This window comes from Tachyglossus aculeatus, chromosome 10 (genome assembly GCF_015852505.1).
Source record: "Tachyglossus aculeatus isolate mTacAcu1 chromosome 10, mTacAcu1.pri, whole genome shotgun sequence".
In the NCBI taxonomy this organism is placed as follows: Eukaryota; Metazoa; Chordata; class Mammalia; order Monotremata; family Tachyglossidae; genus Tachyglossus; species Tachyglossus aculeatus.
This window is the reverse complement of record NC_052075.1, coordinates 5123193-5148403: the sequence shown is the minus strand read 5'-3', so window position 1 is coordinate 5148403 and position 25211 is coordinate 5123193. Positions and strand designations below refer to the sequence as shown.

The following is a 25211-nucleotide window of genomic DNA, read 5'->3' as shown; positions in this document are numbered from 1 at the left end:
AGAGGCATGGCTGGAGGCCGAAGGAGTTTCCCTCCGCGGGATCTCTCTCTCCACCCCAACTTCGGTTCAATGCGGAGCTCCAGGAATGCCAGGGAGCTCAGCCTAGGCCCCGGTTTACCCATTCCACCCAACGCTTTCGGGGTCTGGATCCGGAATATCTGCTCCTCCTGGGTGAGGTCATATACAAAATCTGGGCCGAACACCAGAGACGAACAAATGCTTGCTGAAGAGCGAGGCTGCATTTCTGGCGCTCTTGCTCAGTGAAGGGCCTCTACAGTGGCAAATTCCTCTGGTTTATCTCCTCCAGAGCTTCAGAATTCAATCTATCGCTGACGGATTGAGCGGAACGTACTTAACCTAGACACTACCATCTTGCACCTTGGCTCATCAAGTCCTTAAAGCATTCCTTTAATCAGCTGCAGGGGCATGAAGGCAGCAGGCCGGGCCAGCCAGTCCTGTCAATCAGTCAATCAATCAATCAATCGTATTTATTGAGCACTTACTATGTGCAGTGCACTGCGCTAAGCACTTGGGGGAGTACAATACAACAGACTTAGTGGACATGTTCCCTGCCCATAACAAGCTTATCCCCAGTTTCTCAGAGGTGGCACATGAATGTCTATCTTCTCAGTGCAACACAGAAAGTAAACTCCAACCAACAAGCTGACCATCACCCTTACAACATGGGAATTGTGGTTCCATTTGGCTTCACCATCCCATTTCAAAAATGCAAACACCTGCCCCTGCCCGCTTTCCCCTTTGCCTTCTTCCCTCTGGGCCATGACAGCCACAGGAGCGGTTCAGGCCCTGAGTCGCCCAGCCCCTTCTCCCCCTGGGGAGGGAGGGGTACCATGGGAACAGAGAGCAAGTGTTGCTATGCTAGGGGGTCCCAAGGTGCCACTACCCTAGCTCTAACTCATCTCCTTATCCCCTTTCCCCCTCGATCGCTGAATTAATTCACTGTCTGTCTCCGCGGCTAGGCCGCGAGCTCCTTGAGAGCAGGGCCTGAAAGTGTCTATTTGTCGCACTCTCCCGAGGGCTCCCCCAGTGCTCTGCACACACAGCAGGTGCTCAGCAAGCACTACCAAATGATCGACTGGGGAGGTCACCCAATCCTGCCAGCTTCACTAAACCAGTCTCACCGGTTTAGCCCAACCCATGGTGGGGCTTGGCGGGGGCACCCCAAATTGTCACGGAAAAATGGATGGTGAGGCAGCTGATGAGGCAGCCCGTTTTCCAAACCATATGGAAAACAGACACCGGGGCTTTTCTGAAGGAGCCCGGGGTCACGATTCGGACCAATCTGTTGGGAAATGAAACTGCTGGAAGCAGAATGGCCAAACTGGGAAGGTGGGGTGATGACATTTTTTATTTTTTTGTCGTAGCCTAAAGAGGTTTTCTAAAGTCCCAAAGTTTTTGGAGTGACATACAGAAGGCTGGCTGAGCCCTGAGGAAAACTCCTTTGTTTTAGTAGGAACCTTGGGAATATTCTTATTTGAACATTATGTTAATTTTGCTTCAAAACTGACTACTTGAAATCATCCCCTCTCCTGCCCTGCTCTCCTATCTCCCCGTAATAATAACAATAATAATAATAGTACTTATTAAGCACTTAATACATGCCAAGCACTGTTCTAAGTGCTGGGGTAGATACACGTTAATCAGGTTGGACACAGTCCCTGTCCCAAATGGGGCTCACAGTCTCAATCCCCATTTTACAGTTGAGGTAACTGAGGATCAGAGAAGTGAAGTCACTTGCACAAGGTCACACAGCAGACACGTAGCAGAGCCAGAATTAGAACCCAGGTCCCCTGACTCCCAGGGCCTGTGCTCTGTCCACTAAGCCATGCTGCTTCAACCTAGGTCATCGAGAATGAATGAATGCCCAGGTAGGAAAACTGTGCCTAAGCCAGCTAGCTGCAAGAATATGATGCCAGACACTGAGGGCCCTCTGAGGAGGAAGAGAAAGAGGAGGGGGAGGAGAAAGAGGAAGATGAGGAGGAGGAGACTTGTTACTGAGGAATCCTGCCTCAGTGGACCAGGAGGGCCCCGGAATTTGCCTTACCTAAGAATGTGTTGGAAATGTATTCAGAAACCTGGTTCCCAGACCGGCTCATCTCGGACAGGTGGGTCAGCTCGCGGTTCAGCATTCTCTTGAACTGTTTGGGGGGAGAAAGAAGTCACTCAATCAATCTGAACAAGGGACCCAAAGCCCTAGTGAAAAGATTTCTGTCTTTTTTCCCCCGCGGGGACCCTGGGGAGGGAGGGACTCCAAACAGGAAGAAAGTACAACAGGTTCTGGGAGGTTTTGTGCACATAGAAACCAATAAAAACCCCCGAATGAGTCAGGATCTGCCGGCCCCTTGGGAAAAGGAAACCCAATTCCTTAAGGTTGGAACGTCCGGGGCTCTTTGTGGAGATGCAAGGAACAGAGACCTTTTCCCCAAGCGGGTTTGGGGAAATGCATTTGGACGGCTGACTGGCTGCTGAGTAAGATTTTCGAGGACCATTTCGTTTTGTGGCAATGAACTCTGAAAGGGAATTAAGTGGCTCTCACCTATTCAGGGGAAGTCAAGATCTCTCCTCCAGACAGAATGTGAGAAAACCCCAACTGCTCTAGGAGGAAGGTTGGGGAGGAACGGGGATATGGGTAACAGTGTTAGGGGGAGAGCAGCAGTACACACAGGGGATTCTCATGAACCACAGATGCAATCAAATATCTCATTGCGAAATGCCAAAAAAAGTGTCTTAAACCATGAACTTAATTTCCAGGTAGGAACGAAAGATATGGCTTTCAGCCTCTCTCTCCAAACACACATAACACACACACACACACAACACACAAGAGACTCATGGACTCACTGTCTTCTGACATTTTCACCCACCTTGATGTAACCCCAAGATACAGACAACAAATAGTTCGCCTCCGGCATTTTGGAGTGCCCCGAGGGTCTGCAGCTCCCCGAGAACGAACGTGCGGCGGCGGGGCGGAGAGAGAGAGAATTCCAAAATGGACAAGGGACCCCAATCAGAAGCGGCGGAGATTTCCCACGAAGATGGGCTGCCGGCCAGCTGGAGAGGGCGGGCAGGGGGGACTGCCCGAAGCTGCCTTCGCCTGAATCCGGCCACCTGCCTCCGGCCAGCTGCCGCCAAGCCCTGGGGAATCCGGAATCGTCCGGAGCTGCCGCAGGGGCTCCTGTGGTCGTCGCGTCCTGCCTGGCTCACCTATTCGAGGGAGCAGCGATGGTTCCCTCTTGAGAGGGATGGCAGTTCAGGGAAGATGAAAATGGAGGAAACCCTGGGCATGTTTAAGGAGCTCCAAAGTAGACACCCTCCCCCTCTGGCTCTAATGCTCTGTGTGTGTCTGTGTCTGTGTGTGTCTGGATGGGTGTGTGTGGTGTGTGCCTCCCGCACGCTCTCTCTCTCTCTCAGCTCTGTTCACTCCTAGCAGTTAGGTGTTCTTTAACCCTTGCTGGCTTGGAACCAAACGATCACTCAGGGTGCGCACGTTCAGTGCAGCCAGCTGTCCCTGGGGATCGGTGGTTAACCATCTCTTCTGGGCAGAAGCCTGGCCCTGACCTCTCTGGGCCCCAAATCCCCAGCCAGGGAGATCAGAGATTTTTTCCGGCTTGGTTCGCCACGGCTAAATGGGTGTTTCTGAGAGATTACACCGGTCGGCTTCATTCCCATAAAGGATAATGATAATAATCGTGGTATCCATTAAGCGCTTACTATTTGCCAGACCCTGCGCTAAGCGCTGGGGTGGACACAAGCAAATCGAGTCAGACACAGTCCCTGTCCCACATGGGGCTGACGGTCTCAATCCCCATTCTACGGATGCGGGAACTGAGGCCCAGAGAAGGAAAGTAACTTGCCCCCAGTCACAGGGCAGACAAGCGGCTGAGCTGGGATCCCATGACCTCCTGACTCCCCAGGCCTGCGCTGCTTCTCTGGGGCCTGCCAGAGGGTCCCAGCCAGGACCATCCACACCACGTGAGTCTCTTTTGGGGGCTCTGAAAGTCATCGTCCGGCCCACCGAGACTTTCCCTCACCTACGCATTTAGACCAAAGGCACAGCCTGGGGTCCGGGCCCCCTTGGGACCCTACCTTCCATTCGGCCCCGTTTATTGAGGACGTAGGGTACAAAGGGATGACAAATGGCTTGTGATCAGGCATCAGGGCCAGGATCTTAGCACTGTGCTTCACACCGCCCGTTATAGCCTGTCGAACAGAGGAAGCGATTTTCTCTACTCAGTGGTTCTGGTTGAACCGTTAACTGGATTTCCTTCCCTTGCTTTCTCTGGCTTTTCCCTCCTCCTTCCTTCTCTCCCTCACTCCCCCTCCCCCAGTCCTCTCCCTTCCCCTCCCCGCTGTGCTCTCCTGGAGGTGTGGGAGACCAGACATGAAGTTGAGGCGCTATCCCTGCCGCAGATACCTTCCATCCCCCTCTCCCCTGCAATCTCCCAGCTCTCCCCCAACCTCCAGGAGTTCAAGTACAGCAAGTCGGGAGAATATCCAAGTGCCATGGCAACGGCATCACATGGCAACTGGCTTCCTTGACTGAGAGGTTTCCCTTCAGATTAGCATCACGCACCACCCCTCTTCCCCCACTAAAGAACTCAGGCGCCAGGCTCTGCCCCGAGATGCTCACACCCGGTGTCAGATGGCTTGGGCTAAGTCAGAGGAAGCCCATCTTCACCTGGGGGGATTGACCACCGTCCCCCTGGAGTCCTGATAGCCTAGCTGCTAGAGGGGGATCACAGGTTGGGGCAGGGGACGGGTCGGGGGAGCCGGCCGACAGACTCAGGAACCTTTTTTGGAGGTATCTGTTAAGCACTTACAATGAGCCAGGCACTGTACTAAGCACTGGGGTAGATACAAGCTAACCAGGTTGGATATGGTCCAAGACCCAGCTATTTTACAAGATGAGGGAACTGAGGCACAGCACAGTTAAGTGACTCGCCTGAGGTCACACAGCAGACAAGTAGCGGAGCCGGGATTAGAACTCGGGTCCTTCTGACTCTCAAACCCGGGCTCTATCCAGAAGTCCATGCTGGTACGAACCGGGTTAACTTGAAGAGACAGCCTGGGGCCCGGCTGCTTCCTGGGCTTTTGTACCCTTTCCCAATTCCAGGTTCCCTCCTCCTCCCTGGCCCCATCCCAGAGGTGGGGAAATGGGGAAATGTGCTTATCGGCCAATGGGTGAGCTTCCCGTTAAAAACGTTTGGGAGGGGCCGTCTCCTCTTCATCGCCAGCAAAGAGTCCTCTTGTGCCAGGAATTACCCAGGTGGCACAGCACTGCAGATCCAGTCCTGAGGAGACAGCCCAGTCTGTGGGGGCAGGGAAGAGCACAGGATTTGGAGTCAGGAGGCCTGGGCACTAATCCCAGCTCTGTCACCGGCCCGCTGTGGGACTCTGGTCAGCCCGCCTAACCTCTCTGGGCCTCAGTCACCTTATCTGTCAAACTGGGATAAGATACCTGCGCTCTCCTTCCCTCCCCAAATAGTTCTATGATCCACTAGACTGCAAGCTGCTTGAAGGCAGGGATCATTTCTACTAACCCTCTTGCAGTCAGCCAGTCATACTTATTGAGCTTTTACCTGGCTCCACCACTTGTCAGCAGTGTGACTTTGGACAAGTCACTTAACTTCTCTGTGCCTCAGTTCCCTCATCTGTAAAATGGGGATTAAGACCGTGAGCCCCATGTGGGACAACCTGATCACCTTGTAACCTTCCCAGCGCTTAGAACAGTGCTTTGCACATAGTAAGCGCTTAATAAATGCCATTATTATTATTATTATTACCATGTGCAGAGCACTGCACTAAACACTTGGGAGAGTATGCCATAGCGATACAACAGACACATTCCCTGCCCACAATGAGAGTAACTTTGTACAACAAGGGCACATAATAAAGTGCTCTGCACAGAATAAACGCTCAATAAATACTATTGAGAGATTGCTTTCAGCGCTTTTCTAAATGGCTACTGAGCCTTGACCTTTTCGCCACTTACCCTATTACAGTGAATTACCACTACTGATAATAATAAGATTGATGGTAATTACTAAAGCCTTGCTATGTGCCAAGCACAGTGCTAAGCGCTGAGGTGAATGCAAGGCAGCTTTACGGCTCCAACAATAAGGACTGCATGATCTCACCTTCCTGCAATTGATTTAATTAACCCAGGTTGTTATTCAATGCTTGTTTAAAGACTTCCCTTGGTAATTTGATGGTGCTGGGCAGAGCCACGGTGAAATTCGGAAGCAGCTACTCCCTGGGTAAAACCATTTGTTTTATTGGCTTCGACTTTCCTCAAGCTGAGGTGCCGCTGACAGTTACTGTCTCTTTCTCAACTGCTTTGCTATTTTGTCCGTACTGCTGCCGGGGAGGGGCGAGTGTTTGGGGCTTTGTGGCGGGGCAGTGGTGGGGCAGTGCCGAGAAGGAGTTTTGAGCTAAATGAATTTCCCACGCTCAGTACAGTGCTCAGAACACAGTGAGCAACGGGAAAAACAGCATGGCCTAGTGGAGAGAGCAAGAGCCCTAGAGTCAGAGGGGCCCGGGTTCTAACCCTGGTCCTGTCATTTGTCTGCTCTGTGACACTGGGCAAGTCACTTCACTTCAGGGCCTCTGTTACCTCATCTGTAAAATGAGGAAGGAGACTGTGAGCCCCAGGTGGGACAGGAACTGTGTCCAAACTGAAAATCTTGCAACTACCCCAGAGCTTAGTACAATGCCTGCACATAGTAAGCACTTAACAGATACCATAAAAAAAGTTAGCACTTAAGAGTACTACTACTGCTGTGAACCCATTTTGGGACAGGCACTGTGTCCAACCCGATTAGCTTGTATCTACCCCAGTGGGATGTTTTGTTTTGTTGTCTGTCTCCCCCTTCTAGACTGTGAGCCCATTGTTGGGTAGGGACCGTCGCTATATGTTGCCGACTTGTACTTCCCAAGCACTTAGTACAGTGCTCTGCACACAGTAAGCACTGAATAAATATGATTGAATGAATGAATGAATACAGTGCCTGGAACATAGTAAGCACTTAACAAATACCATCATCATTATTACTAAATACCATTGTTGTTATTATTATTATCATTATTATTAGGGACTGTGTCCGATCTATCTGTACTGTACCTACCCCTGTGCTTAGCAGAGTGCTCTCCACACAAGGACCACCGTTTATCAAATTCACTCATTCATTCAGAAAAGACCAGGCCCCATTCATGCTCCTTACCCATTCAATGACCACCTAACCAAACACCACGATCCGATTAACCTCCCTGGGATTTCTGACACGCCACCCGCTGATGACATAAAAACTGTGATTCAAACATCACGGCCATTCTGACACGAGAGACATTCACCACGTCTTTAATGGGCACGGCCGCCCGGGTCTCCTGACACCTTCAACATGGATGATCTGGTGAAGTGGAGTCTTGAGTTTGGAAACTGGAGAATGATTCCTCATCTACTCGAGACGAACCTCAGGGCTTGGGGCTGCTGACACGCTTTCTTGGAAATCCTTTCAACGGACAACCCAAAATACACCTTCTTTAAAAATGTGTGTAATTGCTCCTAATGGGTCAGCCAGCCTCTCAAAAAACCACTCAGAAATCCCATCCAGGCCAGATGACAAACACTCCAAGGTTGAAGAGCGCAGATTTGGAATCTCGCCCCTCCTGATAAGGAGGGGAGGCTTTATATATAACTTGGTGTGCGTTCTCCGACATGCCGGGAGAGGATTAGAAAATGACTCCGAAGCCAGTTCATTTCCCATTGTTTGGATTTCTCCAACCCATGGTCTCTGACAGAGTGGGGCCCTTGCTCTAGGTCTGAAAAAACCACCTTCATTAAGTGGCAATTTTCCTGACGTCTCATCAGTCGTATAATAGAAAATACAAGGTACCGGGGCCCGACTGTTAGGATGGTTTTTACCATGCCAATTTACACGTTTTGCTTTGCCAGCATGCCTTCCAATGGGGATGGAAATCTTTGTTCTATTATAATCCACAAAAACGTGTGATGATGATAAGCATGATGGTATTTATGGAGCACCTACTAAGTGCCAAGCACTGTGCTCATCGCTGAAGTAGATACAAGTTAAGAACCGGTTCCTGTCCTCTCCTGGTGGCTCATGCATTTAGAGGAGGGTGAGGGCAGGCCTCTCAGTCTCGTTTAACATACGCAAAAACTGAGGCCCACCCAGAGAGTTTAAATGCCTGATCCAAAGGCACACAGCATGCCATAAGGCAGAGCTGGGATTAGAATCTGTGTCTCTGACTCTTATGCACATGTGCTTGCTCTTTCCACTGGACCACACTGCTCTGTTTCAAAAAACAAAACACGCTGTTTACCAGATTTGGGGTATTGGGTTGAAATGAATTCAGTATAGTAGAAGGTTTCTTATGAGTGGCCAATATCCAAGGGGTCATGAGGGGACCTCAGTTTAGCATGGCATTTTGCACATTCCTTTATTTCCGTAACTCTGAAAAAGCAGGATTACCTGTGTGTCCAGCACGCTTATCTTTTGGGGAGAGATAGAATCTGTTTACTATGTTCCAGCCTCACATAAAGAAAACCATCTTGGAAGCCTGCTCCCGAGCCTGGAGGTACAAGTCTGGTCCGACCGGACAAGATTGGCGCTCCCACTGACAACAAATTTTCAATAATAACAACAATGATAACTGTGGTATTTGTTAAGTGCTTACTGTGTGGCAGCCGTTGTACTGAGCACCGGTGGAGAATAGATGCAAGTCGAGTTGGACACAGTTCCTGCCCCACACCGGGCTCACGGTCTTAATCCCCATTTTACAGACGAGAGAACTGAGGCCCAGAGAAGCGATGTGCCCAAGGCCACACAGCAGACAAGTGGTAGAGCCGGGATTAGGACCCATGACTGTCTGACTCCCATGCCTGGGCTCTATCCACTAGGCCATGCTGCTTTTCCATGAGACACATTTATGGAGAGAGGGAGGGAGGAGAGGAAGAAAGGGAGGGGAGAGGGAGGGAGAAGAGGAAGAAAATGGGGGTGAGGAGAGAGGGAGGGAGGCAGCCTCACCTGGGAGCCTCCACCCCAGTCTCCAAACCGATCATCCACTACTAGATCTTACAAGCTTTCATTAGAGTGTAAGTTCCCTGTGGCCAAGAAACAGGCCTTGAGTGGGGATTGTGCCGTTCCTGTGGCTATTACAAAGACGAACGCCCCTCTCTAGAGTGTAAGCTTGTTGTGGGCAGGGAATGTGCTTACCAACTCTATTATACTGTATAATCCTAAATGCCTAGTCCAGTGCTCTGCTCACAGAAAGTGCTTAATAAATAGGATTGATTGACTGAACGCAGCCCCTGGGCAGCTCTGGGTCTATTGGACTAGAGGTCACAGAGGAGCACTACTTGGACCACCAGACATCAGCCCGGGCCACTAAATCCCTCACCAGCTCCGTCTCATCTGCCTAGTCATTTGTACCTTTCCCCAGCTCTTATGTGTAAATGCATAATCAATTGTCCAATCTTACATCCAGTGCTTTGAACAGTGCTTGGCACATAGTAAGCACTTAACAAATACCATAATTATTATTATTATTATTACACCTAATCCGATTCCTCCATCTGCTCCCACCTTCCTGGCTACTCTACTACAATCCAGCCCGCACCCTTCGTTCCTCTAATACCGACCTACTCACTGGACCTCCATAATAATAATAATGATGGCATTTGTTAAGCACTTACTATGTGCATAGCACTGTTCTAAGTGCTGAGGGGCTACAAGGTGATCAGGTTGGGCCACGGGTGGACCCACAGTCTTACTCCCCATTTTACAGACTAGTTAACTGAGACTCAGAGAAGTTAAGTGACTTGCCCAAAGTCACACAGCTGACAAGTGGTAGAGCCAGGATTAGAACCCATGACCTCTGACTCCCAAGCCCGGGCTCTTTCCACTGAGCCATGCTGTGCTCCATCTCGTCCATCTCACCGCTGACCTCTCACCCACATCCTGCCTCTGGCCTGGAATGTCCTCCCTCTTTATGTCCAACAGACTATTACTTTCCCCCCATTCAAAGCCTTACTGAATGCACATCTCCTCCAAGAGGCCTTCCCTGACTAAACCCTCTTTTCCTTTTCTTCCACTCCCTTCTGCATCGCCCTGACCTGCTCTCTTTATTCATCCTCCCTGCACACCCCCCCACCCCGCAGCCCCAGAACACTTAAACATATCCGTAATTTATTTATTCATATTAACATCTGTCTCCCCCCGCCGTCTAGACTGTAAGCTTATTGTCGGCACCGAATATGCCTGTTATATTGTGCATTCCTAAGAGATTGGTGCAGTGCTCTGCACATGGTAAGTGCTCAATAAATATGATTGATTGATTGTATGTATTTTCAGGCTGCTTCTCCATTAGTGTGCAAGCTTCTTGTGTGTCAGGAACGTATCCTGTCCTTCTCTTGGACATTCCCTGAGTGAGAAGCAGTTTGGCTTGGTGGATGGAGCATGGGCTGAGAACTCAGAAGGACCTGGGTTCTAATCCCTGCTCCTCCACCTGTCAGCTGCATGACCTGGGACAAGTCACTTCACTTCTCTGGGCCTCAGTTACCTCATCTGTAAAATGGGGATTAAGAATGTCAACCCCACGTGGGACAGGGACTGTGTCCAACCTGATTAACTTGTGTCTCCTCCAGTGCTCAGAACAGTGCCTGGCACATAGTAAGCGTTTAACAAGTGCCATCATTATTATTATTACTACTGACTCCACAGGGACCACCTAATATCTAGCTCAAAACTCCCCACTCCAGGAACAAACCACAGCCTGCTAATCACGCATCAATCTGACCCCTCTCCCCCCTGCCCAGGTTTGCCTCCACACCCATGACTTTAGGAGTTCGTCCCAACCTTCTCCTAGGCTATCCAAGTTTTCCACTCTCCCAGCTTCCCCTGCTAACAGCTAGTTGGACGCTCACCTCCCGCTGGGTGGAAAAGCATTTCCTCTATTTTGTACCCTTTCATAACTGCCCCCAAGAGAATGAGGAAACGCCTAGGGAGGTAAGGGATGGTGGTTAACAGTGTACAGGTTCTTTCCTGACAAGACCCTTCCTATCAGACAACACCTCCCCACCCACCACCACAACCCTTGGTCCTGGGGAAGCACCAGAAGGGTGAGATCACTTTCTGGGGAAACTCCAGAATCCCAGAAAGTCTCTACACTCTTTCCCAGAAACTGATACATCAGCTCGTTTATTCAGTTGTATTTACTGAGCACTCACTGTGTGAAGAGCACTGTATTAAGTGCTTGGGAGAGTACCATACAATAATAAACAGACACATTCCCTGTCCACAACAAGCTTAAAGTGTAGAGGGATTAATTATGGTATTTAAGTGTTTACAATGTGTCAGGCACTGTACTAAGCACTGGGGTGGATACAAGCAAATCAGGTTGGACTCAATCCCTGTCCCGCATGGGGCTCACCGTCTTAAGCCCCGTTTTACAGATGAGGTAACTGAGGCCCAGAGAAGTGAAGTGACTTGCCCAGGGTCACACAGCAGACTAGTGGAGGAGCCCAGATTTGGAACCATGACTTTCTGACTCCCAGGTTCAACGCTGTTCAGCCTCTGGGCTGGGTAGGGGCTCTCCCCACAAACTGAAGGCTTTCCGTGCCCTGGAGGCCAGAATCTGGAAGCCAGCCAGGGCGACAAAGGGAATTGGAAACAGTCCGATGCTAGCTGCCGTGCTTGGTTGGCACCCTGAGTCTGATCGGTGACCTCAGAGAGATCGTGATGGGGTCAGAGGCGCTCTGCTCCCACTGAAGGTCTCGTGCTGGCAATCGATCGATCAATAATAATAACAATGATAGTATTTGTTAAGCGCTTACCACATGCAAAGCATTGTTCTAAGCGCTGGGGAGGTTACAAGGTGATCAGGTTGTCCCTCGGGGTCTCACAGTTTTAATCCCCATTTTACAGATGAAGTAACTGAGGCCCAGAGAAGTTAAATGACTTGCCCAAAGTCACACAGCTGACAATTGACGGAGCCGGGATTTGAACCCCTGACCTCTGACTCCAAAGCCCATGCTCTTTCCACTGAGCCACGCTGCTTCCGATCAATCACATTTACTGAGCACTTATTGTGTGCAGAGCACTGCACTGAGCGTTTGCGAGAGTACACTAGAAGCAGAATTGGTAGACACGTTCCCTGCCTAAAAACGACGAGCTTACAGTCTAAAGGGGGAGGCAAGATAGAGAGAGCCAAACTCCTGGTTCATTCATTCAATCGTACTTATTGAGCACTTACTGTGAACAGAGCTGGTTCTGGTAATGGTATTTACTGAGCACCCTCTGGGTGCAAAGTGCTGTACTAAGCACTTGGGCAAATCCACCAAAAACAGAAGACAAGTTCTTTGACTACAAGATGCCTCCACAAGGGAGACATAAAGATAAGAGAAATAAAGTAAGCAGCTCAGATGCTCATTGACTGAATGCCTGGTTCTACATATAATTATGGTATTTATTATTAATAATAATAATGATGATGGCATTTATTAAGTGCTTACTATGTGCAAAGCACTGTTCTAAGCGCTGGGGAGGTTACAAGGTGATCCGGTTGTCCCCCTTGGGGCTCACAGCCTTAATTTCCATTTTACAGATGAGGGAACTGAGGAACACAGAAGTGAAGTGACTTGTCCAAAGTCACACAGCTGACAATTGGCGGAGCTGGGATTTGAATCCATGACCTCTGACTCCAAAGCTCGTGTTCTTTCCATTGAGCCACGCTGCTTCTCTATTAAGTGCTTCCTATGTGCCAGACACTGCACTAAGCACTGGAGACACTGTACTAAGTGCTGGATAAACCCATGTGCTGAGGACAATGCAACAATGTGAGACATCTCACTCCTCCAGCTGCCGTTGATCCTCCCAGGTTCATACCAATGGCCAAGAAGTGATCTAATACTAAGTGATAAGGGCTCTAATCCCAGCTCTGCACTTGTCTGCTGTGAGGCCTTGGGCAAGTCACTTCACTTGTGTGCCTCAGTTACCTCATCTGGAAAACGGGGATGAAGACTGAGTCCCATGTGGACAGGGACTGTGTCCAACAAGCGTGGCTCATTGGAAAGAGCACGGGCTTTGGAGTCAGAAGTCATGGGTGCAAATCCCGGCTCTGCCAATTGTCAGCTGTGTGACTTTGGTCAAGTCACTTGACTTCTCTGTGCCTCAGTTCCCTCATCTGTACAGTGGGGATGAAGACTGTGAGCCCCCTGTGGGACAACCTGATCGCCTTGTAACCTCCCCAGTGCTTAGAACAGTGCTTTGCACATAAATGCCATTAAAAAAACACATGGTTACCTTGTATCTACCTAAGTGGTTAGTACAGTTCTTGGCACATAGTAAGGGCTCAACAAGTACCATAATTATGATGATGATGATGAGGCACGGAAATGGCAGTTGGTTGGGGGTGGGGGGGCTCAGTTGTTAAGTTAATTATTTACTCAGATATCTATCTGGTACTGACATGCCTGTGGCGATCCTGTAGTTTATTTGTTCTTCCTCCTGTTCCCACTATTCAGGACTCAGTCCATCTCCTCCAGTGGGTTGTAAGCCATCTGTGGGCAGGGAGTGTGTGCCTCGCTTCTGGACAACTTTGCCCAGCGCTTGGTACAGTGCATCTTTATATGTTTCCAACTTGTACTTCCCAAGCGCTTAGTACAGTGCCCTGCACACAGTAAGCGCTCAATAAATACGATTGAATGAATGTTGTGCACTCAATGGGTGCTCAATAAATGTCATGGAATGAATGAAAAGTGGCCTACAGAAGGCTCCGCAGTTTTCTTTCTTTTCTTGAGGGAAGCAGCGTGGCTCAGGGGATAGAGACCAGGCCTGGGAGTCGGAGGACCAGGATTCTAACCCCAGCTCTGCCACATTTCGGCTGTGTGACCTTGGGCAAGTCACTTCATTATGCCCCAGTTTCTTCTATGACACTCTTCTGTGAGTGTCCGGAACAGGCATAAACAAAATCCTGAATGGAGGGAGTAGGAGCATTGCGGAGGGATGCTAGCAAACGGGGTCTGTGGGTGGGTGGAATAGTCCCCTGGGAGAGGGGCAGATGGCTTCCTGCTTTGTGGAAACCAATCAACCAGACTCCTCTCAAAGTCCCATGGGGAACCAGCCAGGGAGAAATTTTCCAGGCGGTGGCTGCCAGGAGAGTGGACGGGAATCAATATTTACTTTCTTTCCCAATGAAGTCCTGGCTGAGTGGAGAGCCAGCCCAGCCTCCTGAGATGGCCCAGGGAGGATGAGGTTGTCCTCACTGGTCCCGGGAAGGTGGCAATGGGGAGAAGAGGGAATCATCATCAATCATCATCATCAATTGTATTTATTGAGCACTTACTGTGTGCAGAGCACTGTACTAAGCGCTTGGGAAGTACAAGTTGGCAACATATAGAGACAGTCCCTACCCAACAGTGGGCTCACAGTCTAAAAGGGGGAATGGGGTCAGCTATCACTCACACCCTCGCCAACCCAGGCCAGGATCTGCCTTCCATCTCCATCAGCTCTTCAAAGCTCTGCCACAGCCGCCCCCAATCCCCACGCAAAATCCCCGAGCTCTGGACCCCTAACAAACTCCCAGAATGCCTGAGCTCTCCCACTCTAGTCTCCCATAGTCAGCTACAGGCCCAAACCCACCCAGGAATCAAAAATCTTTCTTCATTTCTCTTTCATTTGAACCTTCACTCTTAGGCAGCATTGCTTCATGGTAAGAGACTCCTGGGAGCCAGGAAACCTGGGTTTCAGTTCCAGCTCTGCTCTGATCCGCTGTGTGACCTTGGACCAGTCGTTTAACCTCTCTGGGCCTCAGTTTCCTCATCTGTAAAACGGGGATAAAATATCTGCTCTCCTTCTTCTATGGTGAGCCCCACACCAAATCTGATCAAATGTGACTGGTTCATATCTACTTCAGCACTTAGCACAGGGCTTGGCAGAGAATCAACATGGAATGACTACCATAATCAACAGTTTCATTATTATTTTGCAGTAAGGAGAATAAGGAAGAAAACAGGGGGTGAATGAGCTGAACATTTTTACATTCTTGCCCGAGGGTGCGTTTCATTCTACTTTTCCATCCCAAACGCTCTGACCTTCCCTCTATCCCCCTGCATCAGGTGTTTACTCCCTCTCTGCATTTCAAGGGAACTAGCCGGTTAGGTAAGAATTTTCCCGGAATGTCTATTTTATGCATGGGAATTTTTTTCCAGCTGTATCCCTTGGAAACCCTGGAATCCTAAAACTATGTAAATGGGGGTGCTTGGTATTCACCCTCTCTGCCCCCTCCCATCCCCCGAGTTTGCATATTCTTCTGCCAGCATTTGAATATGCGTGCATTCATTCACTTGGGTGCCTCTGTTTGTAGGTATGCTTACATCTATCTGCCGCCCTGCCAATCTGTGCCTTTTGAAGCAGATCTCTGCTCCGGATCAAAACCCCAGTACTTTTTGGGGAGATGGAGAGGATAGCCAGGAGCTTGGAAAGGGAAAGGAGTCTCAAAGGGGATGACTCCTCAATGTCTGCTGTGTGACCTTGGGCAAGTCACTTCTCTGGGCCTCAGTTATCTCATCTGTAAAATGGGGATTAAGAGTGTGAGTCCCACGTGAGACAGGGACTGTGTCCAACCTGATTAACTTGTATCTACCCCAGCACTTAGAACAGTGCTTGGCACATAGTAAATGCTTAACAAGTACCATAGTTATTATTCTTAATTTGTCACCCCACCCCCAATAGCTTTATACTCTCCCATCTTCATATATTTTAATATCTGTCCCCTACACTAGACTGTCAGCTCATTATGGGTAGGGGAGTGTATTCAACTCTGTTACACTGTACTCTCCCAAGCACTTAGTACAGTGCTCTGCAAACAGTAAGTGCTCTATAAATACAATTGATTGTTGAATGGATTGGATCTTGTCTGCTAACTCTGTTATATTGTACTCTCCCAAACACTTAGTACAGTGCTCCACACTCAGTAGGCACTCTATAAATACAATTGATTGATTCATTGATTGGGTCGTGCCTACCGGTTTTTACTCTCCCAAGGGCTCAGAACAGTACTCTGCAAGCAGTAATGCTCAATACATTACCGACCCCCGGCCCACATCCTCCCCCTGGCCTGGAATGCCCTCCCTCCGCACATCTGCCAAGCTAGCTCTCTTCCTCCCTTCAAAGCCCCACTGAGAGCTCACCTCCTCCAGGAGGCCTTCCCAGACTGAGCCCCCTCCTTCCTCTCCCTCTACTCCCCCTCCCCACCCCCCGCCTTACCTCCTTCCCCTCCCCACAGCACCTGTATATGTTTGTACATATTTATTACTCTATTTATTTATTTTACTTGTACATATTTATTCTATTTATTTTATTTGGTTTATATGTTTTGTTGTCTGTCTCCCCCTTCTAGACTGTGAGCCTGCTGTTGGGTAGGGACCGTCTCTATATGTTGCAAACTTGTACTTCCCAAGCGCTTAGTACAGTGCTCTGCACACAGCAAGTGCTCAATAAATACGATTGAATGAATGAATGAATACATACCCCTGAAGGATTTAACTGAGCAGTGGAGACGACGCAAGGTGAGTCAGAAGACTGAATAACTGTACAGGGAACACAACTGGGACAGACAAACGATCCTGAATTTTCCTGAATTGCCTCCAGTCTCCTGCTCCCTCCGCTTGTGGGAGTGAAAGGCGCTGCCAATACTTACTGAGATACAAAACAAACCCATAACAAACCAGCAAACCAACACTCCCAGGCTGCTGCTGCCACCACCACACACTAAAAATTCTCAAAATTCCAAACTCATTCATTCAATCGTATTCATTGAGTGCTTTCGGTGTGCAGAGCACTGTACTAAGCACGTGGGAGAGTACAATACACCAATAAACAGAGGTATTCCCTGCCCACAGTGAGCTTATATTCTGGTTTAAATGACCTTCGAGTGAAAAGAAGCCTCGCTGCTGTCTGTGGGAAGACCAAACTGGCATACGCCCGTTGAGTGATGCCCAACTACCACCGGAGGACTTTGAATTCGGACCCACGGCCGGCGACCTGGAGTGAGGGCAGTGCGGCCTTCAAGGGAGCTGTGGACCCTCAAAAATAAGTTCAGCCTGACCGCGGCAGTGGGTGCCTCTGAATTCCACTGAAGAGACCCGATGCCTCACAATGGTGAGCCAGTGTCCTGTGATGGGCAGGAAGGGGCGAGAGAAGCTGTGTGTTCCACAGCCTCTTAGTGCCCCTCAAACACAAACACACACACACACACACACACACACAAATACAACAAAGACCGACAAAGAAAAGACCGACAAAGAAAAGCCCAAAACTCCCGGGAGTGTCTGTCTTCCTCCCTTCTAGATGGTTTAACAACCCTTTCTTTGTGGGATCCCCTTGGCCACTTCCACGCAAATCAAACAAAGGAAGTGACAGGAAAATAACCCAAAGACTAAACAGTTTGGACCCGCTCAAGGGAAACATCACGTACGGGAGGGCAAGGCTGGCAGGTCTGACGGATGGCTGTAGTGGACGGCGTGCAAGGAGGCACATAGGCATTGGCCTATTGCCCTTTTGGGGCGTCAGAGAGTCCCGGAATGTGACCGAGGTTTACATTAGTGCCGTGGCTTGGGAGTCAGAAGGTCATGCGTTCTAATCCTGCCTCTGCCTCTTGTCTGCTGTGTGACCTTCGGCAAGTCGCTTTACTTCTCTGGGCCTTGTCTGTAAAATGGGCATTGAGACTGTGAGCCTCATGTGGAAGGGGGACTATGTCCAACTTGATTTCCTTGTAAATAAAAATGATAATTTATGGTATTTGTTGAGTGCTATGTTCCAGGCTAAGCGCTGGGGTGGATAGAAGCAAATCGAGTTGGACACAGTCCCTGTCCCACATGGGGCAATAGTCTCAATCCCCATTTGACAGAAGAGGGAACTGAGGCACAGAAGTGAAGTGACTTGCCCAAGGTCACACAGCAGACAAAGGGTGGAGCCGTGATTAGAACCCATGACCTTCTGATTTCCAGGCCCCTGCTCTATCCACTACGCCACGCTGCTTCTCAAAGTGGCGGAGCCGGGATTAGAACCCAGATCAATCAATCAATCAAATCAATCAATTGTATTTATTGAGCGCTTACTGTGTGCAGAGCACTGTACTAAGCGCTTGGGAAGTACAAGTTGGCAACATATAGAGACAGTCCCTACCCAACAGTGGGCTCACAGTCTAAAAGGGGGAGACAGAGAACAAAACCAAACATACTAACAAAATAAAATAAATAGAATAGATATGTACAAGTAAAATAAATAAATAAATAGAGTAATAAATATGTACAGACATATATACATATATACAGGTGCTGTGGGGAAGGGAAGGAGGTAAGATGGGGGGGAGGGAGAGGGGGACGAGGGGGAGAGGAAGGAAGGGGCTCAGTCCGGGAAGGCCTCCTGGAGGAGGTAAGATCCTGGTATTTGGGAGTCAGATCCTTCTGACTCCCAGGCCTGGGCTCTATCCACTATGGCATCCTGCCTGTATCCACCCCAGCGATTAGTACAGTGCCTGGCACATAGTAAGTACTTAACACATACCAAACTTCTTATTATTATCATCATGTTCAGTCCCCGCTCCTCCATGGCTGGGTGTCTCTGGGAGCTGGGTTCCCCCTCCAAGTTACCGGTGAAACCCACCCATCCGAAGCCCACCCTGGCTCTTCCTTGCCCAGATCCCCCACCTTTGGGGGCGGGTGTCCTGCTCTCCAAGGCAAGGAGAACATCTGCTGAAGTCTTCCGCTATTAATTCCTCTTCCCCTGGCCACCTGCCCCCTCAGAACTTCTGCACCAGTTACACCCTTGTGTAATCACAGCCGGAGGGAACACTTCTGTGCAAGTTACACCTTGTTGTACTCACAACTGGCGGGAACACTTCTGACCACCTACACCTTTGAGCACTGACACCCAGTGGGATCATTTCTGCACCAGCTACACCCTTGTGCACTCACAACTGGCGGGAGAACTTAATACTAATAATAACATTTATTATTATCATTATTATTATGGTACTTGTTAGGCACTTACTACATGCCACACAATGTTCTAAGCACAGGGCTAGATACAAGTTAATCACACTAGACACAGTCCCTGTCCCAGGTGGGGTTCACACTCTAAGTGGCTCAGTGGAAAGAGCACAGGCTTTGGAGTCAGAGGTCATGGGTTCAAATCCCGGCTCTGCCAATTGTCTGCTGTGTGATCTTGGGCAAGTCACTTAACTTCTCTGTGCCTCAGTTACCTCATCTGTAAAATGGGGATTAAGACTGTAAGCCCCCCCATGGGACAACCTGATCACCTTGTAACCTTCCCAGCGTGTAGAACAGTGCTTTGTACATAGTAGGCACTTAATAAATGCCATCGTTATTATTATTATTAATTCCCATTTTACAGATGAGGTAACAGACACAGAGAAGTGAAGTGACTTGCCCAAGATCACACAGCAGACATGGTGGAGCCGAGATTAGAACCTGTTCTCTATCCACTAAGCCACGCTGCACTCAGAACCAGTGGAAGCACTTCTGCTCACACAGATGTGCGTGCCCTACCACTGAAGTATACAGTCATATCCGCAACCACTTCTCCTTCCTCCTGATCATAAATCAGCTCAGCGTCCACCCCTGTGCAGCTCAACTGTCACCTCCTTGAGGGCTCAACTGTCACCTCCTTGAGGGCAGGGGTCAATGTCCGCTAACTCACGCTCAGTTCAGTGCTCAGCACACCGCGGATGCTTACTAAATTCCGTGGATTTTCTGCTCGACCTGAATCACTCGGATCGCATGAAAGCATTTCATATCAGAGACTCATTTCCCCAGGCTGGCTGGTGACAGCTAGGGTTTTCGGTTTTTTCCAAGTTGGGGCTGCCATCGAGAAATGGTTTTTCCCGTAAATTAAGGGATGACAAATCCCTTGGATGCCAACTGGCTGCAGGGCAAATCAACAGCAACTGTCCCTCCCTCACCCCATCCTCCGTCTGGTGTCTTCCTCTAGGCCTTGCTCCTTTTCTGCACATTCCGGTGGGTTCCTTTTTTCCCCAATTCTGTGCCCTGGCAGCTAAACACCCAGCCCTAAACTTCTATCCCTGCAGCAAATGAATCCCATGGGCTACTAATCCCAAAAGTGAGAAGCCTCTGGAGAATCTCTGGTGGGAAACAACCGGGGAGTGAGGCAAAGGAAACTTATGTGCCTCAATTTGGGACAAAAGATAGTCTTAAAATGTGCCCCCCCCACCCCCCCACTCCTGGCGCCTCTCCCACAACTCTACATCAGAGCATGGGCTTGGGAGTCAGAGGTCATGGGTTCTAATCCCGCTCCATCACTTGTCAGCTGTGTGACTTTGGGCAAGTCACTTAACTTCTCTGTGCCTCAGTTACCTCATCTGTAAAATGGGGATTAAGACTGTGAGCCCCACGTGGGACCACCTGATTACCCTGTATCTTTCCCAGGGCTTAGAACAGTGCTTGGCATATGGTAAGCACTTAACAAATACCATTATTATTATTATTATTATTATTATTATTATATTCCTATTCTCATTCGTTCACTCAGTCATATTTATCGAGTGCTTACTGTGTATAGAGCATGGTACTAAGCACTTGGAAGAGTACAGTATAGCTTACAGTCTAGAAGGGGAGGCAGACATCAATACAAATAAATAAATGACAGATATGGATATAAGTGGTGTGGGGCTGGGAAGGGGAGAAGAACAAAGGGAACAAGTCAGGGCGACGTAGAAGGGAGTGGGAGAAGAGGAACGGGGGGCTAAAATCAGGGAAGGCCTCTTGGAGAAGATGGGCCTTCAATAAGGATTTGAAGGCTGTTCTCCCTCCAACAGACCGTGAGCCTCATGTGGGACCTGATCATCTTCCATCTCCTCCATTCATTCATTCAATCATATTTCATTCATTCAATCGTATTTATTGAGCGTTTACTGGGTGCAGAGCACTGTACTAAGCACTTGGGAAGTACAAGTCGGCAACATATCGAGACCGTTTCTACCCAACAACGGCCTCACAGTCTAGAACGGGGAGACAGGCAACAAAACAAAACATGTGGACAGGTGTCAAGTCATCAGACTAAATAGAAGTAAAGCTAGATGCACATCTTTAACAAAATAAACAGAATAGTAAATATGTACAAGAGAACAGTAAATATGTGCAAGAGAATAGTAAATAGTAAATATGTATTTACTGAGCGTTTACGGTGTGCAAAACACTGTACTAAGCACTTGGAAAAGTATACTATAAACAGACACATTCCCTGCTGGCCACTAGCTTTCAGCACTTAGCACAATGCTTGGCACATAATAAATGCTTAACAAATACCGCAATTATTATTTGGATGATTATATTCTATTCTAGCAGGTAGCAGGTAGCTTCGCTCTACACGAGTGATTTTTTTTCCCCCAGCTAGATTTTTTCAAGGCTAGCTGCAGCCAGCTTCCTCTTTCTCTCTCCAAATGACACTATGGGGGAAGCTGCACTTTAATCCAATTACGACGACTGATTTGAAGCCTTGTAAAATGTAGACTGTGGGCTGTAATTTCCACCTACACAGGAGTTTGGAATTGGGAGTTCAAGTGCAATGGGCAGTTCATTGTTCCTAAGAAATTTCCTTATCACTTGGTAACCTGAGACAAAACTTCCTCAGAGATGCAGTTGGGTACACGACAATTGAGAGGAAAAATGGGGCCAAGATATCTGAACAAAAGGTGCCACCCTTTCATCCCTGTGATCTCAAGTTTATTTTTTGTTTTTTGGGGGCCTGGGTTGGGGGAGGCTTTCATTAAACAGGTAATCGGGAAGCAGCGTGGCCTAGTTCATTCATTCACTCAATCGTATTTCTTGAGCGCTTACCGTGTCCAGAGCACTGTACTAAGCACTTGGGAAGTACAAATCGTCAAAATATAGAGACAGGCTCACAGTCTAGAAGTTAATAATGCTATTTGTTAAGCGCTTACTATGCCAAGCACTGTTCTAAGCACTGGGGTAGATACAAGGTAATCAGGTTGTCCCATCTGGGGCTCACAGTCTTAATCCCCATTTTACAGATGAGATAACTGAGGCACTGAGAAGTGAAGTGACTTGCTCAAAGTCACACAGCTGACAAGTGGCAGAGCTGGGATTCGAACCCATTACCTCTGACGTCCAAGCCAGTGCTTGTTCCACTGAGCCACTCTGCTTCTCTTGGAAAAAGCACTGGCCTAAAAGCCAGAGGACAAGGGTTCTGATCCTGTTTCATCCATTTGCCTGCTGTGAGACTTTGGGCAAGTCGCTTCACTTCTCTGTGCCTCAGTTTCCTCAATTGCAAAATGGGGATTCATTACCTATTCTCCTTCCTACTAAGATGGTGAGCCCCATGTGGGACAAGGACTGTATCCAGCCTGATTGTTCTTAGCGCTGGGGTTGATGCAGGCCAGTGACTTGTAGTTCCCAAGCGCTTAGTACAGTGCTCTGCACACAGTAAGTGTTCAATAAATATGATTGAATGAATGAATAAAGCCCCCCAAAACAAACAACACAAAATAATAATAATAATGATTGTGGTCCTTGTTAGGGTTACATTCCTGGGGTGGATACAAGCAAATCATGTTGGACACAGTCCCTGTCCCATGCTGGGCTCACAGTCCTAATCCCCATTTTACAGCTGAGGTAACTAAGGCACAGAGAAGTGAATCAATCAATCAATCATATTTATTGAGCGCTTACTGTGTGCAAATTACTGTACTAAGCGCTTGGGAAGTACAAGTTGGCAACATATAGAGACAGTCCCTACCCAACAGTGGGCTCAATTTGCCCAAGGCCACACAGCAGACAAGTGGGAGTTAGCGGACAAGTTTCCTGCCAATAAAGAGCTTACAGACTAGAGGGGGAGACAGACATTGTTATGAATGCAAACGTGAATCAAACACCAAAATCTTCAGGGAAACAGGACACTCAGACTGTTGAGAGCCGGGGACCAGGACAGAGGAAGTGCCTCTCGGTGCAGTGCACAGAGACAGCATCCCTTTGGGCAAACGTGTACTTAGTCCAGTGAGGGCCGCATGGGACAACCAGTATCTCCCTTGGATTGTACATGCCTCGAAGGCAGGGAAAGAGCGACTTGCTTCTCTTGTGTTCTCTCAAGCCTGAGGGTAGTGCTCTTTACCTATTGCTTGGGGGAAGTTTTATCTCAGATTACCTAGTGATAAGCGACACTTATCACAGCAGAAAAATATCACATAAGACAAGCAGCGGACAAGCAGCACGGCCTGGGAGTCAGAAGCTCATGGGTTCTAATCCCATTTTTGCTTATCCGGACCTCATCTGGAAAGTGGGGATTGAGACTGTGAGCCCCACTTGGGACAGAGACTGTATCCAACTCGATTTGCTTGTAACTCCCCCAGCGCTTAGTACAGAGCCTGGCCCGTAGTAAGTGTTTAACAAACAAATACCATAGAGGACCATCTCTATATGCTGCTGACTGGTACTTCCCAAGCGCTTAGTACAGTGCTCTGCACACAGTAAGTGCTCAATAAATACGATTGAATGAATTTCTTAGAAATAATGAACTTACTGTTTGTTGCGCTTGAATTCCCAATTCCGAACACCAATATAGTGCTCTCAGAGACTCAGAAGGTGTTCAATAAACACCACCGGATGATGACTCTTGTGTCATTATGTGGAGGGAGGGTGGGTGGGCGGGTGAGTCTGTGCAGCCCCACCGAGGGAGGAGGTAGGTGGGGTCACAGCTGGAGGCCTCGAGAATGAAAACACCTTTCCCCACCCATCCCTCCCTCGTCGCTCTCTCCCCTCTTCCTGTCACGCTCTTTTTACACCTGGCTGAACACTAAGGGTGTACAAAGGGTGTACACCCTTAGTGAGGGCACTGAAGTCAATCAATCAATCAGAAGTATTGAACACTGACTCTGGGGGGAGCACTGGACTTGAGTGGTTGGGTTAATAACAATGGCATTTGTTAAGCGCTTGCTACATGTCAAGCACTGTTCTAAGCGCTGGGGTAGACACAAGCTAATCCGGTTGGTTACAGTCCCTGTCCCCCATGGGGCTCATGGTCTTAATCCCCATTTTACAAATGAGGGAACTGAGGTACAGAGAAGTGGTGTGCCTGGCCCAAGGTCACACAGCAGACAAGTGGCAAAGCCGGGATTAGAACCCAGGTCCTTCTGACTCCCAGGCTCGGGCTCTAGCCACTAGGCCAGGCTGTTTCCCATTAAGCCTATCCCTGTCCTCAAGGAGCTTAAAGTCTAGCTACGCAGCTTCCTGGCTATCTCAGGACACCAGAAGACATCTCCCTCCAGATTTGGGGTAATAATGATGATGATGATGGTATTTGTTAAGCGCTTACTAGGTGTCGGGCACTATTCTAAGCGCTGGCATAGGTACAAGGCTATCAAGTTGTCCCACATGAGGCTCACAGTCTTAATCCCCATTTTACAGATGAGGGAACTGAGGCACAGAGAAGTAAAGTGACTTGCCCCAAATCACTCAGTTGACAAGTGGCGAGGCTGAGTTTAGAACCCATGACCTCTGACTCCCAAACCCATGCTCTTTCCACTAAGAAATGCTGCTTCTTAGGGTGCTTAGGCTTCTCTGAGCTCCCCCCATATCGCCTCACTCACCCTCCCGCTTCCCTGCACAGCCCCCTTGCTCCCCAGAAAGCCCAGGCAGGAGAATTCCCCCTTCCCCCCATCACCACCGGCAGCAGAATGACGCTTAGCGAGCGTGCACTGTCTGGACAGGTGTCAGCTGCAGGTGTGGGCCGGGGCTGTGGGGGCCGAAGGAGAAAATGACCTCATTTCCCTTTTCAGCCCACCAGAACTCAGCTCCCACAAGCTTCCTTATCACGTCTGAGGCCGTGAGGGTCCCAATGATTTCCTTTCCGGCAAATGCTCCTCAAGCTTGGAGAACACATCTACTGCTTGGCACAGTGCTCTGCAAACAGCTGGTGCTCAGAGCGTCCTATAGATTCCACTAATCCTCACGCATCACCACCATGCCCTTCTTGGGGGTGGGGAAGCGTTTGATCCTCGTGTCTGTGGGTTTACGGTGCACCCCAATTTGGCCGAAGCGGGGTCCCAGATGGTGAAAAGAAGGAACACATAAGACAGGGAGAGGTAGGAGACTGTGAGCCCACTGTTGGGTAGGGACC

The 25211-nt window shown here is 49.0% G+C and overlaps 1 protein-coding gene across 7 annotated transcripts in view; it reads right to left on the bottom strand.

Moving 5' to 3' along the window:
• The window catches only part of PDE4B (phosphodiesterase 4B), a 325166-nt gene that overhangs the window by 19271 nt on the left and 280684 nt on the right, over window positions 1-25211 (bottom strand). For 6 of the 7 annotated variants that reach the window (XM_038752358.1, XM_038752359.1, XM_038752356.1 and 3 more), the window contains one exon: window positions 2066-2159. In XM_038752358.1, coding sequence (XP_038608286.1) covers window positions 2066-2159 — 94 coding nt within the window. Of the gene's footprint in view, window positions 1-2065; window positions 2160-2885; window positions 3686-25211 lie in introns of those variants that run through there. The other variant, XM_038752362.1, reaches the window with a different exon arrangement.